The sequence below is a fragment of the Rattus norvegicus genome, chromosome 2, assembly GCF_036323735.1.
Source record: "Rattus norvegicus strain BN/NHsdMcwi chromosome 2, GRCr8, whole genome shotgun sequence".
Lineage (NCBI taxonomy): Eukaryota > Metazoa > Chordata > Mammalia > Rodentia > Muridae > Rattus > Rattus norvegicus.
In genome coordinates, this window is record NC_086020.1 from 63,104,477 (window position 1) to 63,120,820 (window position 16,344).

Genomic DNA, 16,344 nt, shown 5'->3' on the forward strand with positions numbered 1-16,344 from the left:
TTCTGTTAGGAACCACACCAAACCTGAACTAGCCCAGTGGTCTGTCAGAAGCTGTGTGGAGACATTCTGTGTGCCTGCGAAGTCCTGCGACTTCTCATTCCTAGTCGGCTCAGATTCCCACGTCTAGGAGCTACTGAAACCTTGATCCCAGAGTGACTGAGTAAACAGGGATGGCATCCAGTTACACTTTTTCCTTTCCTACTCGGGCACCAGGAGGGGGCTATTTTCTTGAGAGACAACCAGAGCAGCAGATATGCAAAAAGTTCTTCAGGCAATTTAGAGGATATACCAGTGTAATTTATTTAAATGATAGAGATGTGAGAGATTGGCTTCTTTTAGAAGAAGCATAAATATGTTTAAGGGCCTAGAATACTACCACTCTGAGGCAGAACTGACTAGGAACTTCTGATTTAGTCCATCATTAGGCTTTTTTAAAAAATTTTTTTTATTTTAAGTACACTTATTTACTTGCACATATGACTGTGTGAGGATGTCAGTCCCCTGGAACTGAAGTTACAGACAGCTGTGAGCTGCCATGTGGGTGCTCGGATTTGAACTCCAGGTCCTCTGAAAGAGCAGCCAGTGCTCTTCACTGCCGAGCCGTCTCAGGCCCCAGAGGGCATATAACTATAAGTGCCCTAACTTTGATCACTCAACAAATAAGCATGGATCTATCTGGTGAGTGGTACCCTTCAGCCTATTGATCTCAGGGTTCATGCCTGTCAGGGGCGGCTGGGAAATAGGAGCCATGCATTTGTGTGAGAAATTTATGAAGTTCATTTAACCTAAACGTGTGGCCTCCATGGTGGATGTTAGAGCTGCTGCCAGTTACGGCACTCCGTCCTTCTGTCTTGTCGTATAGGACCGACAAACGAGTCCTGGACCCGTCTTGTAAGGTCATTGTGCCATGCATCGAGCAACCCTGGCAGAGTTGTGTCTTAACCTTGAAGTGTTCTTCAGGGAGCTGTGGGTGGTAACATGGTTTTAATTGTGCACTCACCCTCAGCCTGACCTGGGTGTGCATTTACACCCAGAGTGGATAGACACCAAGGACCGCTGAAGTGTAGTGTGCTTAAAGTAAACGGTGTCTTTTTGAGTGGTTCCGATGTATAGCTTAGCTCCCGACAGGGGATTCCTCTCTCATACTCGGTTACTGGAAGTAGTCTTGAGAGTACAACTTATGTTCTCTGACTTTTGTAGGGAAAACTCACAGAGATGGACTGCATGCAAGAGTAAACATTGAAAATAACCAGTGATGACCAGCTGGTTTCTAGGGTCTGTGCTGACTTAGTTACCTCTACCAGTAACATGGATATTGGCCTCCGCACTCATGGAGACGGCATCGTCAGGGTTGACTTTTGCTCAGCTCGTGTGGCAGCACCACAGGTTGTTAGTGTTTAGAATCTTTTTTTTAAATTTTTTTTTATTAATTTTTATTTATATGAGTACACTGTAGCTGTTTTGAGATGCACCAGAAGAGGGCACCAGATCCCATTACAGATGGTTGTGAGCCACCATGTGGTTGCTGGGATTTGAACTCAGGACCTCTGGAAGAGCCGTCAGTGCTCTTAACTGCTGAGCCATCTCTCCAGCCCTAGTGTTTAGTATCTTTACTGGTGATTTGCATTTTGGTTGCAGACTTCGATTTGTTCTTCTCTCATATTTTGTAATGAGCCTTATGTATTCATTTTCAGGACTTATCCCTGTGTTTGCAGTGTGACTGGTTTTCTCAGTCGGAAGCATCAGCATGTTGTTTGCTTTTTTTCCTTAATATCAGGAAGGTAGAACATACAGTGCTTGAATGTGGAACCAATGGAGTGGTTTCTTTTTTAACTGAATTTTATGCATATCACGTATATGAATGTTTTGCTTGCCTGTGTGTTGTACCGTGTGTGTGCCTGGTGCCGCAGGCCAGAGGAGGATGTCATGCCTCCTGGGACATGGAGCCACAGATGGTAGTTGAGTTGCCATGCGGGTACAGCGAATTGAACTTGGGCCCTCTGCAAGAGCAGTGGATGTTCTTAATCTGAGCTGTCTCTCTGCACCCAGTGAGTGGGAATCTTAATTGTCGTGCTAAAGATACTTGCCTGGGGGTTAGAGTATAGACTAGCTATTCTTTTCCAGGAGATATGATTAATAATTGGAAAGACCAAATATGGATTATAGATATACCTACATACGAATATTTTACTAAAAGCAAGGTTAAAATAAAAAAAAATAGGTTAATGAGTTCAGGCAGATATACTTAAAGCTGCTGTTAGGGTCACGAGACAGCCTTGGGAGAAGCTGCTCAGGGGTACCCTCCAGCTCCAGCCTTCCTGTCCGGGTGTGTCTTTGATTTCCCTTTTTCTACTCAGGTCTTTCATTTCTTTAAATCTGTAGGTTCTCTCAGAATGCTTCCTTTTTTTCTTCTTGTGAAATGGTTGTTCACGTCACTGGAATGTTTGTCCTATGGAATTCAGACTGTGTAACTTAATAAGTTTTTTTTTTGTGTTTTTTTTTTTTTTTCTTTTTCTCGGAGCTGGGGACCGAACCCAGGGCCTTGCGCTTGCTAGGCAAGTGCTCTACCACTGAGCTAAATCCCCAACCCCTTGTGTTTTGTTTTTTTAATCTCTCAGGAACTGGGTATTAACTCTGGAGGGTGTCCAGGGTTTGGTTTCCTTGTGTCAGCGAGACTCTTTTCTAGTGGTGGTGTGTACTTTCATAAGGAGACACATACATACAACCTTTGTGCCATTATCCACCTGGTGATGAATTCTCATTCTGGTTTCTGGTTGTCTTCCTCTGCACTTTCCCCTTGCCCCTATTCTCGGTTCCTCTCCCTTTTGAGACAGGGCTGCCTTGAAACTCAGGGTAGCCTGGGTGTCCTGGAATTACAGCTGTGAGCCTCTGTCCCCAGATAATCCTGGAGTTTATGGGGATGGTGGAGTGGCACCTTTATGCCCTAGAAGGTTTGTTATCTCCAGTACCTTCCTGCACATTTCACAGGGGAAGGGTAGGATACATTCTTAGAGCTTACTTGCCTGTTTTCAAAGAAGTTAACTTCCTGATCCTGCCTAAAGAATTTATGACATCAGCAGCTGGAGAGATGGCTCAGCTTGCGGAAGACCAGAGTTGGATACTTGTTTACAGTCACCTATAACTTCAGCTCTGGCTTCCATGGCTACCTGTACACACATGTACATAAAAGGCAGTTGTTTATATGTTTAAATAAATAAATATATTTATAGTTGTTTAATAGCTGTAAACTAGTTGTGTACATCATATATTGCCATAGACATTTTATATATCCTATTATCCACATTAATACTCAAACTTCCTATCTTTGGGCAATTCTCTTCAAAGATCTTTCTAAAAAACATTTTCTGAGGGACTGGAGAGATGGTTCGGCAGTTAAAAGCACTAGCTGCTCTTTCAGAGGATCTGAGTTCAATTCCTATCACCTACATAGCAGCTCACAACTGTCTGTAACTCCTGTTCTGGTGGGATCTGACACCCTCATATAGACATTCGTGCAGGCAAAAAGCTAATGCACATAAAAAGAAATTAAAAAGAAAATGCTTTCTGTCTGGATGAATACAGTTCTGTTAATGAGAGAGAGGGAAGGAGGGAGGGAGGGGGAGAGAAAGAGACAGACAGACAGACACCGAGACTTTTTAAGAGTTTCTTCTTCCACCTTGGGTTCTGGGGATCAGAGTCAGGTCAACTGGCTTTAGAGATAAATGTTGCCACCCACAGAGCCATCTCTGAAGCCTGGTTCTTCTGATTTATCTTATTACATAGTTCCAGTAGTCTTTTGATGACCTCTTGGTGTGTGGCAAGAGATTCTAGGTTTACTTTGTACATTCCTACCCCCTACTTGGAATCATCAATGTCTCCAGCGAGCCAGATTGTTTTCCATGACATAGTGCTTCAAGGCTACACTTTATTCTCCTACTCGGTGTACTGCTTCTACTTCGAGTGTTGCTTTTAGAGAAAAAAAAAAACGGAATATGTGTTTTCATGAATAAAGACGATGACCATCTGGAGATGGCAGAGGCGATACACTCAGATACAATTAATGTTCTGAACTGTACTCTTCTAACATTTTATGTATTTTACTATATTAACCAAAAAATTTAAAGTACTTCATGGCTTTCTGTTGATCCTTCAGATTCACATGTAGAGCTGTGAGGCTTCTCCTTGTCTTGTCCATATCAACAATCTAGTTGTCAAGATTGGTGGTGAGCAAATTAAAATACTGTATTTGTTTCTTCTCTTTATACTCAGAACATCCTTAGAGCAGAGTTTGTTTATTGGCAGTCTTGGATTGAGCCTGAGACATATGTGCTGGTCAAGTGCTGAGCTGTGCTGCAGTTTACCCTCACCCCTCACTTTTGGTAATATCTGCACTGTAAGAGCATCCCCTCTGTGCCCTACTACTGTTTTAATCTTTGGCACTCCTCAGGTGCATACACTTACTGCTCATCAAGAATTGTCCCCGATTGTGCTCATGTCTCCTCAGAGCTGCGGCCCTCTAGTACACAGTCTTCATAATACAGTTGTGACCTCCAATCATAAAACTACTTCCCAACTAATTTTGCTACTCTTCTGAGTTGTAAAACCCGTGTTGGCCCACAGGTTTGAAGACCACTGTCCAAGAGCTTCCTGTCTGTTTGTGAGAATGTATCCCAAGCTTTTGTATGCTGAGCATAGTCTGTGGCCTTTCCTTGGAAGTCAGTTGGGTTAAAATTTTTCAGTCACATTTGGTTTCTTTTCTGTTTTGAACGTTCTTTTTGGTATAAAGTATTCTCATCAAACCCTGGTACTTGTGATATTCTATCTCTTGTGAATATGTTCTTGTCTGTATGCCTTCTGGATATTTCTCCCAGTATTAACTGAAAGTGGCAAATTCTTTTAAGTGGTGTCTCAATTTTTTTTTTTCTCTCGTTAATTTCAGGCAAGTTGGCTTTTAGTATTCCGCAGTCCCGCCATTGCATCTTCTATTCTTTACATGTGTAGGTATGTGCATCTATTGTGTGCATGTGTGTGAAGGACATGCTGATGTAGGGTGTTTTCCTCAGTCATTCTTCACCATATATGTTGAAGCAAGATCTTCCATTTGAGCCCAGAACTTGTCGCTGTAACTGGTGTGTGTAGCTTTGCTTGTGGCTCTCCCCCAGGTTTACTTTGTATTGGCTTCTAGACATTTCCCCCTTTTGTTCTCTTGTCTGTCTGAGGTATTGGTTTGCTATTTCATTAGGAACGGTTGTTTCTAATGACTCTTCTGACCCCCCTCCCCCCAGTTGTATGGGTTTATTTTGTTGGTTTTTTTTTTTTTTTTTAAAGATTTATTTATTTATTTATTATATATAAGTACACTGTAGCTGTCTTCAGATACACCAGAAGAGGGCATCGGATCTCTTTACAGATGGTTGTGAGCCACCATGTGGTTGCTGGGAATTGAACTCATGACCTATGGAAGAGCAGTCGGGTGCTCTTAACCGCTGAGCCATCTCTCCAGCCCTGTTGTTTTTTTAATGTTCGTGTTGGTCACTCTCAGGAGCATCACCTTCACTTTTGGTGTCTCATTGGTCTGACGATCACTACTTAGGTAGGTACTAGGTAAGGGACCCTCCACCCCGTTTCCATGTCTTCAGAGCTGTGGTTCCAAAAATACACCATACCTGGCTTCTTAAATGGGTTGTGAGCACAAGCACTTTGGACTGTGTTCTCTTCACTTGTTTTCTATACAGGATGTTACCCTGCAGTGTGGGCTAGCCTTGGACTTGAAGTGATGAGCCTCCTGCCTCTGTCTCCCAGGTGCTGGAATTACAGATTTGTATCACTGTGCCTGGCCGCTTCCCGAGTAAACATTGGACTTATGCATATTTCTAGTTTCATGTGGTCATTTTATGTCATTCTTATGTATTTGAGCTCATTTTGAGGTTTAAAGTCACAGAGCTGGAGAGATGGCTCAGTGGTTAAGAGCACTGACTGCTCTTCCAGAGGTCCTGAGTTCAAATCCCAGCAACCACATGGTGACTCACGAACATCTGTAATGAGATCCGATGCCCTCTTCTGGTGTGTCCGAAGACTGTACTTAGATAAATAAAATAAATTAAAACAAAACAAAACAAAACAAAAAACCAAAAAAACTCACACAGTTCTTTTCCTGGGCATATCTCCTTTGCACAGGATTTAACAGACTTTAACTTCTCTCTTATCAACATGAATTCTTTGTCTTCCTGAAGAATAAGGATGGAGGGCATTTGCCTCTAGGTATGACTTTACCTGAACTATTTTACTCATTTTGGTTTTTTTGCTGTCCGTTTTATTTACTTATGTATTATTTATGGTTTCTCGAGAGAGAGGGTTTCTCTGTAGAACAGCCCTGGCTGTCCTGGAGCTAGCTCTGTAATCCAGGCTGGCCTTGAACTCAGAGATCCACCTGCCTCTGCCTCCGAGTGCTGGGATTAACAGCTGTAGTTTTGTTCTTTTGGAGACAGGAGCGCAGTACCTCAGGCTACCTTGAAGTATGGGTGTGCTCCAGAGCGGTGGCTGCTGGGAATTAAACTAGGACCTCTGGAAGAGCAGTCAGTTCCCTTAACCACTGAGCCATCTCTCCAGCCCCGAGAATGTATATTCTCGCCTCTTTTGTAGTATTTGTCTCTTCAGAGCCTTAATAGAGAAGATGGTTTTTATTTTACCCTGTGAAGCAGGACCCCAGAGCAAGTATGAGGAGGAACATAGGCTTTTCTCTGAGGAAGAGAAAACTTTCGTGAACAATGAGAGGAAAACCTGGCAAATAATTGCTTAGTGGCAAAGAGGGTCGGGTGGAAGTTGGAAATCGGGGATTTATAGTGGCATTCTTCATTGTGGGTGTGGGATGTGTCAGTAATAGCAGACATAGGTTCCAAGACTCTGGCCAGGATCCAGGCCTAGCTAGCTAGTGTGTGTGTCTTGTCTGTTGTGAGAGGAAGTGTGAATGGATCAGGCTTAAATGGGAGAAAGCAGCAGTTGCTATTGTTGTTAAGATGTAGTGAGAAGTGCTCAGGGATCTGTGAGAGCCAGATGGAGACATGTTAGAGGTGTGCTGCTTCCCCTTGCCTCTTACCTGTATAGGTGATACGGAATAAACAGCACAGTAAAAAGAGCCTTGGTATTACTCATCGCATAACAACGAGGCAAAGCCAAGTAGTAAGCAGTGTTTATTTTTTGAAAATTATTTAAAAAATTGTTTACAGAGAGGTGGATTTACATAACTTGGCAACATTTTTAAAATGTACAGGCCATTTCATATTTATTGCACTTACTCTTTAATATATAAGGCATTTTATCTTACATAAATAATGTATAATGTACAAGTGTGGTGCCAATTAAAGTCAACCCTACAATGTAATGCGATATGTGTGGGAGGGTGTGAATGAAACCCAACCTACATGAGCCTTCACGATATTGTCTTACAACTACGATTTGTGTAACACATTTTACCTCATAGCTTACTGTGAGTGACTGACCACATACAAAGAAAGAAAAAGGGTTAGAACAATACCATTAGTGTTCACTGCAGGAAGTGTGGGGATTTATTAGACTAATCAGCAATACTAGTCATGCCTTGAACACTGAACACAAATAAATAGCTTTCTATCTCAGGGTCAGAGACAGGGCTAGCTCTTGCTTCTTCCCTTACATTCCCAGTTAGCTGGGAAGATCCAGGCCAAATGCTTGATGACTTAACATGGTGTAGCAAGTCCTCCGTGTACTCTTCAGATAGGAGCTCTGGGGACACTTGGAAAGAGGCCATTGCTCCCGGAAGTCCTGTCTGTTCACAAAGGACTTAATAGGCATGACTGTAAGGGAGTAGAGGCAAACAAAAAGGAAAGAAAAAAATGGTTTTCCGTGCTGACTTAAAATTATCATTCAAGTAAGAAAGCAGAAAACTGACCCTTGAGACTTAAACGACAACCTAGCATGCACCTTGCACTGACGTCTTAAGAGTATCCTACTTGTAACTGTAAGGAAAAGAAGATGCTAAGCCAGTTTTCCTAGCTAACTCCTGGACTGTAGTTTTCTCTGTGAGACCTGTTGAAAATGAGCCAGGTATATCGCGTCCGCCTACGGGCCCTCTCTTGGGTCCTCTGCAGGCGGCCAGCAGGATCGGGCTCAGATGATGACGTACGAAGGCAACAGCAGCTCAAGCACCTCAGCCGTCTTTCCCCTAGACCCAGCTGTTAACCAGAGCGGCGAAACCATAGCATTGTGCATGCGTGATTTGAAAACGAGGTTTCCACCCAAGACCCCAGGACCCAGCACTGGGTGGCACCACCTGAGGAGAGGGTGGTGAACACTGTGCAGTCCTTTTCCTTGAGAATGACTCACCCTGTTTTTCCATTTTCCTTGTTTGGTAAAGGAAGCTGGCGAGGCTTTGGAATTTAAGAAAATGATGGTCAGTGCAAAGGGAGGAAAAGCCAGCTTGTGAGGAGGAAGGGCTTCGAAGAAGTTCACGGCAGCCAAGCCGGAGGAGTTTTACAAGCAGCTTGAGTCAAAATGATCAGTGGGACCCTAGTTTTAGCAAGAGGAAGAGTTTGCAAAACAGGAAAAACCAAAATAGCAAGAAGTTGAACCACCGCAGATCTCTGTCAGGGAAGAGAGCTGGACTGTAGTCCAGCTTCTTTAGGTCTGGAGGGGAAAGGAGAAAAGCTAACAAGAAAATTTCCCCGAGAGGATGCTCCTCAGTCTGGACCACAGAATGCCTATGTTTGCAAGTCGAAGGATTGAACTCTCAAATTCCTTTCCGGTGGGGGGGGTGGTGGTGGTGGTGGTGGTGGTGGGGGTGCATGTATGTGTGTGGAAACAGAAACACGCTGACAACTTTGCCTGTTTTTGTGTTGATCAGCCTTGAATTCGACCATGTACTCAAGTTTGAAAACTAGATGCAAGGTGCTTTCGGGCTAGAACTTCCTCCCAGGAAGGGAAGCTCACAGCGATTTATTGCAACTCGTCAGAACTGTCGCTCTGGAACGGCCTTATGACTTACACTCTGAAACAGAAAACCATCAGAACTTCCTAGTTCGTATCATACATTACGTTCATTAAAAAATAGCACTTTTTCTTTTTCACTGTTGGGTGATTCCTGAGCTCTGCCTAACAATTAGGTCATAAATTCATTTTCTTTACGTCTCATTTTCCTTTTCAAGGTAACATACGTAGCTCTGCCTTCCACTGCATGTACCTAAAAGCACTGTCATTTACTTACAAAATTATATAAATCTACATACATAAATCATTTTCGCTGGGGCATTTGTGTTATCCTCTGGTCCCTACTCACCAGGACTGATGCTGGGAGAGGTGGCAGGAGGGAGGTGAGGGTGCAGCTAGGCGTTCCAGATGAAGAGCACGTCCACTCTTGATCCGAGGCACTGAATGAAATGATGCCCTCCCAGCCCTGACGGTCCAGGTAGGTGGTTTCCAGAGTTCGGGCTTCATTGTAAAAGTACAATCATGGAATTTGTCTAAGCTGTTTGTTGATTCAAGAACCCATCGTTTAGAGAAGTCGTTCTGGTAAAGTAGTAAATCTAGGGAAGGAGATCCCTGTGAAAAATTCACGAATCCCTGTGCTTTCTGATCACTAGCTGCACGGGCCCTTCTGGAACAGACTTCATGATGTTCCAGGCATCGAAGTGCACCAGCCCGACCAAGGGCTTCCCATTAATGGCTAGGATCTCATCACCCGCTTCTATTGTTCCAGCTCGTTCGGCCGCACCGCCTGTCAGAACAAACGCAGAACCCACTGTTAACACCTGCATCTTTAAAAAGGCAGCTAAAAGTTTAAATGGTAAATATTCCTCAATGATGTTTCTATAGTCTTAGGCTAGGGGACTATTTTCCTTTTCTCTCTTTTAAACAGACATTCTCTCTCTATTTTGTATTATTTAACTTAGAGCAGTCCCTCCAATATAAACAAGTCCCAAGCCCACAATTCACAAAGGGAAGACAATGTATTTATAATAAAGAACCACAAATTCCTTTTTTGCCACCGGACCACTGCCGTCGTGAGTCACAAGCACGTTCCAGGGAAGGGCTTGTCTCAGGGTTCTCTGCTAGCACTAGCACACCCTCACCTGGCTGGAGTTGATGTCCGACTATGAAGGTACAGATGTATGAACTGGCCAAGAAAGGTCTGACCTCTCCACAAACTGGTATGCTCCACAGGGGCTTTGTTTTTCCTAACAGTGTCTACCATTTGGTTGAAAAAGTCGTTCATAAGCATCTTGAGACACACAAAGGATACAGATTCTAAATTCTGCCTGATTCGCCTGGAGTGGTGTTTACCAGCCAGTATGTTATAAAACTTAGCGGTGGGTCCTCCCACTCCAGTCTGAATCATTTGCAGCCTCTGTGACGGTGGTGTAAAGTCTGTGTACTCAAACAGTAAAATCACTTTAAATTAAAAACACAGCCTCATTAGCAAATACAGAGTTGGTCAAAGGAAACCAGGAAGGAACGAACACCAACAAACATCCAACAAGCTCATAGAAACGATATCATCCAAAATGTCAGCTGTCTGGCTTTGAGTATCACAGGTTACCTGCTCATCAGGTCGTGGGGACTGTGGTGACAACGTTACCAACGTACAGAGCTTCCCACATTCCTGTGTTACAGCTTTGTAGAAGCTAAAACACATTTACGAGCTCTTAGCAATCAAGCCCTCCTCTCTCTCCTCCCTGCTACTGTATACAGACCTAAAGCGCATTGGGGAAGAAAATGTTACCGCAGAAAAGATGCATTGAAATAGAAACTTCTGGGGCTGGAGAGGGGAAGGTAACTTTCTTAGAAATCGCAGATCTCAAAAAGCCGAGCAGATGCATGTTTCTGAAGCCCATTTTAGGTATTTAGGGCTGACAAGATGGCTCAGTGGGTAAAGGTGAAAGACTGATTCCTGAAGTTTGTCCTCTGACCATCATGGCCAGACACAAGATAATAAAAACGCTAAGAAGGTGCTGGAGAGATGGCTCAGCAGTTAGGAGTGCTGTTGCTTTTTGAGAGGACCCGGGTTCAGACCCAGCTTCACTTCCCAGCACCCATATCTGGTGGCTTATGACCACCAATAACTCTGGTATTGGGGGGTTCCAACATCTGGCCCTCTGGGCAACTGCCCTTGCATGGTGTATACCGTACACATTTTTTTTTGAATCACAAAAAGTGCTATTTATGTACCTGTGATTGCGGTTGATTACAAAAGAAGGTAAGAGCCTGAGAGAGATGAATGCCCACCCGTTGGGCTTTTGGGCTGGCAAGGCTCTCTGGGCTCCCATTCTGTACCCTGCACTGCTCTGCCTGAAGCCGGGACTCTGGGTAGCCTGCCTTTAGCTTCTAATGGGCTCTCAGGGGACTTTGCCTTCTTCTTCTGCGAGCTGATACTTGTGTGAGTACGCTTACATGAATCGCTTCATGCTTCCCTTATGCCATTCTCTGTTCTCTCTTAGTGAGTATGGGGGTTCTCCTCTCCTAGTACTGCTTTGACTATGTATTGCACACAGCATGCCTGACTCCAGATTTGTGCCTGTTTTCTGCTAGCATGTGGGGCCATAAACAGAGACAGCCTGTCTTGGATGCTAGTGTAAGCTACCACACAAGCTGTCTTGCTTCTAGTTCCTGTCAGGGGAGGGTCCAGTCCTTCCCATCACTGGATACCTACCTTTGGCAGTCCCACAGAGTCAGGAGGTGCTCAGCCCCTACACTTGGGTGGGCCTGTAAGCTTCAGTTCTGATTGAACATTTCTGAGCCAACACTACCATGGGCTTTGTTTCTCCTTTCTACAGAGATTTGATTTTGTTTTGTTTTTAGACATGGTCTTCCTGTGTAGCTCTTCCTGTCCTAGATCTCCCTATATGAAGCCCAGGCTGGTCTCAGACTTGCCACAATCCTGCCCCTGTCTCCTGAGTGCTGGGACTGCAGGCGTAAGCCACTCTGCCCAGGTGGAAAGGTTTTATAATTGCCTAAGACTCAAGAAATTTATTGTTCACATGTATTTGGCAGAGACGGAAGACAGATCTAGAATGATGAGATGTGACAGGTTCAGGGAAGGGCCAAGGATGGCCTTGGTTTGGGAAGGTGAATCTTTCAGAGATGGTCTTGTGATAAAGGCTCTACCCACTGGGAAATCCTAGAGCACACCAGTTCGGCCTAGGCTGGCATCTGCTGCTTATTCTTGGTCCCGTGGCTGCTTGGGGTGCATAAGTTGACAGTTTTGGCCTCTCTTCCCTAATTTATTTTTATTTTTTTAAAGCACAGCTCATATTAACATTGTGTCTGGAATGGAGAGATGTTTCAGAGTAGCCATGTAATTACAGAAAGAGACCACAAGTTCAGAAACTTGATCAAAGCAAATCAGTGAGGCAAAAGCAATTAGATCTCTATGAGTTCCAAGCCAGGCTACATGGTGAGACCCTGTCTGACAACACACACACACACACACACACACACACACACACACACACACACACACACACACATACACACATACACAATCTTAAGCTAAGAACAACCAGTTTCATGTCTACATCCTCTAACCATAAATGAGTTTTGGGGGCTGGAGAGATGGCTCAGCAGTTAAAACACTGGCTGTTCTTCCAGAGAACCCTGGGCTCAATGTTTAGCACCCACATGTCAGCTTAGAACTGTCTGTGACTCAGCTCCAGAGGATCTGACATTCTTATACATCTGACCTATTTGTGAGTTTCAGGTCTGTTTGTGTTTTATGTGCTGACATCAGCCATATAATTACACAATTCCTGACTGCTTAGGCATCTGAACACTGTAAGGGCTCCCTCATGGTACAGGGATGGCTCAGTTGATCACAAGTGTGAGGACCAGAGTTCGGATCTCCAGAACCCACACGTGTGAATACCCTGTAAGCCAAGCACTCTGAAGTGAGTGATCCCAACTGGCAATCTAGACATTCTGCCACAGAAAGAAAGTGGAGAGCGATCGAGAAAGATACTTGATAGCAACATTGGTCTTTCACATGTGCACACATGTGAACATGCATACACATATGCATACCATACACACTTGTAAAAAAAAAAAGTCCTCTAGCCCAGTTTCCCAAGATCATAAAATGCGAATTCCAAGTTCATGGAGAAACCATTCAACATCGTTTCCCTCCCTTTTCTTGCAGTCAAGTATTTAAAATCACCGGATTCTGGGTTGACAGTAAGTGCTCCTGCTGGTATAGCTGACCATACTGCTGTCCTTGGTACCCACCTGGGCCTTGGGAGTTTTAATACATGCAAAACACGCCTGGAGATTATGCAGCCACAAAAAGCACTTTAGCTCTCCATAAACTAACCATATTTAGTTCTCATACAGGAGGGATGGCTTTTTCATGGAGATAAACTTTACCTTTGTACACCCTTTTAATCACCAGTGGCCCCTCTCCGGATACAGACGATTTTCCTCCATCCAGACTCAATCCCAGCCCAGCAGAGGTTTTCAGCACTTCAACACACAGCGCATCGTGAGCAGCTCCATTTCTCCCTGCGGCAAAGGTGTTTGTCAAGATAAAAATGGCTGACTGTGCAACGTGCCACCTGTCCAGTGCCCCTCAAATGCATTGCCTCTGGCACCATGGACTCTGGTCATCCCTGAGTCTTGTCTGCTGGCAAGTGTTTATAACCTTTGATCCCAACGTCAGGGCTGACCTCCCAGGAGGGAGCCTACTGGGCTCAACGCTTGCTTGCCGTACATTCCTGCAAGTGCAGAGAATGCTTCTCTCCCGGGCTCAACTGCCAGGAGACAAACTGCTCTTGTCAAGCTTCACATTCTGGTAGCACACATCCTGCTGAGGATGGAAGTCACCCTCGGTGAATCAAATTCCGTTTCCTGCCAACCCTGGCTACCATAGCAACAGAATGTCACCATCTGCTATTGAGAGCAAAGGCACTGAAGTGCTTGGGTCATGAGAGACTGTCATAATTGATTGGGAAGCTCCCTGGAACCGGGTGGGGGCTTCCTTCCTTGCCCTGTGCCTTTTGTGCTTCTGAGGGGAAACCCTGAATGCTTGGAGCCTGGTTGCCCCCCTAACACTGGCATCCTTCATTGGCATCTGGCTCTTGCGTGGGGAGAGTGTTTCCATGGTGATATTGGCTCTACAGCTTGTTTGGGAAGGCCAGGCTGGGGACGGAATAGGAATTGTACGCTTGTCCTTTAGTTCTCTTAAGTCTGTACTAAGAAGCTGAATGGAAAGGTGTACTTCGCTGCTTGGAAGGCAAGAAAAGGACCATGAATGAATGAAACTGCCTACTACCTGATATAACTCTTAGGACTACAGTTGAACCAACAGTAAGCCAGGTCCTTGCTACAGTTTACAGCCAATCTGCGTGGCCTGAAAGACATTTGCTACTATTGGGAGTGGCATAATTTTTGTTAGTGGGGCGACTTGCTGTTAAAAAGGGGAAAGGATCCATTCACAGTGGTTACCAACTTGGGCTCCCTCCTGTAGTCACCTGACAGCGTTGTTAGACAGACTCATGTCTGCTTTAGTCGAGCAGGGGACTTTCTGGTCATCGGGGTTTTAAAGAGAAATCTTTTTTTTTTTTTTCCTTTTCTTTTCTTTTTTTTTTTGGAGCTGGGGACCGAACCCAGGCCTTGCGCTTGCTAGGCAAGCGCTCTACCACTGAGCTAAATCCCCAACCCCTCATCGGGGTGTTAAACATCTTTCCGGGTGTCTCCACTACAGTTAGGCCCACATCAGACACCCTCTGCAGCCTGGCAAAGTATAACTGCAGATTGGAAGGAGATCTCTCTCAGGGAGAACTCAGGCCACTGGGCAGAGGCGTCCAGTCACCCTGCCTTGAACTGTGAGGGGTTGCTGAGGGAATCTAAAGGGATTTTATCTGAAGGCTGTAGGAGCCTGGGCTTGGACCAGAACTAGTTCTTAGTGTGGATGTTGTCAGGTGAGACCATCCTGAGCCCCTTCTAAGCTCCTGGCACATAAAGGCTGTAGTCTCAATTTTCAAACACAAAACCACGTTTTATCCCTTCATTTTCTTATATTCTAATAAAACAGGAAACAGAAATCTTGATGTCTCTCAAGGACACGCCTTGTTCGGAAACCTCCTTTAACCCCAATCCCATTACAAAAGCCGTTTTATTTCACTAGCCTGCTTTATCTTTTCAGTACGGTCTAGAGCCAGCACAGACCAGCACGGCACACTTTATCAACCAGCTGCTCACACCCTGCTCACTATCTGTGGACAACTTACCAGCTCCAGGCTCCAGCGGCAAGGTCCTTCTGGGGAAAGGGCCTTTCCCATTGGCTGAGGGAGGCTCCTGCTTGAAGGAGGGCCCGGGTTGGTCATTCCCTTTCTTGATAATCATGAGGGCGTGTTTGTGCAGCTCTGCCTGGTGCAGAACCTTCGTGACCTCACTGTGGGCTAAGCCAGCTAAGGAGGTGCCATTGACGGAGAGAAGGAAGTCCCCTCGGCTCACAGTCCCTTCCTGAGAAGCCACGCCCTGAGAAAACACCCTGTGGACCTAGGACAGAAAGGAAAAGCAAACAAATTCACCCATAGCTCTGGTAACTGTTAGAGAAGAAAGTAACTATAAATCTATGGTCAAGGAGCTTCCTCACAGCAAACTTCCTAAGGAGAAAGCGCCTGCTTTGTCAGTGTGCAGGGTAGACTGGTTTCTGCAACATAGGGCCGCTCATTTCTTACATCCCCAGAACAGCGAGACAGATGAACGGCTTGCCCAGTGAATGTGGCCTGGAGGTCGCCAAGTGATTTCAAAGTGCTACTGTTTGCAAGTGTGGGCTCTTGACTCCCCTTCCTGTGCCTAAACATAAATGACCACAATACAGGTAATTACACTGACAGATACCGCATCTGCCCTCTATGTCACGTTAGCTGTCTGTAAACACACTCATCTTTGACGGTGGAGATACAGTGTACTGCTCTCCTCATGCTCTGATTTTCATGTTGCTAACGGGGACCAACACAGCCATCTCTGATTAGAATTTCTGTCCCCACCAAATTTCGCTGCTTATGTTGGGACGCCCCGAGAGCCTTGTAACACTGTGGCTTACCATGACTGATTTTGGCTCCACGTCGGCCCCTCCTGCCACACTGAATCCCAGACCCGAGCCTTCTTTTTTATTCAAGACTATGAAGCAGATATCTTCTTTAGTCTAGTGAAGAGAAACAGACAGTAGTTAACTCTCTGCTCCTTGGACCCAGAGTGAGAAACTCCTAAGTGCTTGACACACACCCTTACTAATTCTTGATTTAACCCAGAAACGTGAAGGAGCCCAGCTTAGCCTTCCTGTGCTTAGCCTTCCTGTACTTCTATATTTGCCCCAGG

At 45.0% G+C, this 16,344-nt stretch overlaps 1 protein-coding gene across 10 annotated transcripts in view; it reads right to left on the reverse strand.

The window, feature by feature from the left end:
- Window positions 1-7,173: 7,173 nt before the first annotated feature.
- Pdzd2 (PDZ domain containing 2) overlaps window positions 7,174-16,344 on the reverse strand; it is a 385,871-nt gene continuing 376,700 nt past the window's right edge. For all 10 annotated transcript variants that reach the window (XM_039103091.2, XM_039103090.2, XM_039103085.2 and 7 more), the window contains 4 exons: window positions 16,070-16,171; window positions 15,249-15,519; window positions 13,387-13,521; window positions 7,174-9,748 (listed from right to left, as the gene is read on the reverse strand). In XM_039103091.2, the coding sequence (XP_038959019.1) occupies window positions 9,585-9,748; window positions 13,387-13,521; window positions 15,249-15,519; window positions 16,070-16,171 (672 nt within the window). In that variant the 3' untranslated portion in view covers window positions 7,174-9,584. The remainder of the gene's footprint in view (window positions 9,749-13,386; window positions 13,522-15,248; window positions 15,520-16,069; window positions 16,172-16,344) is intronic.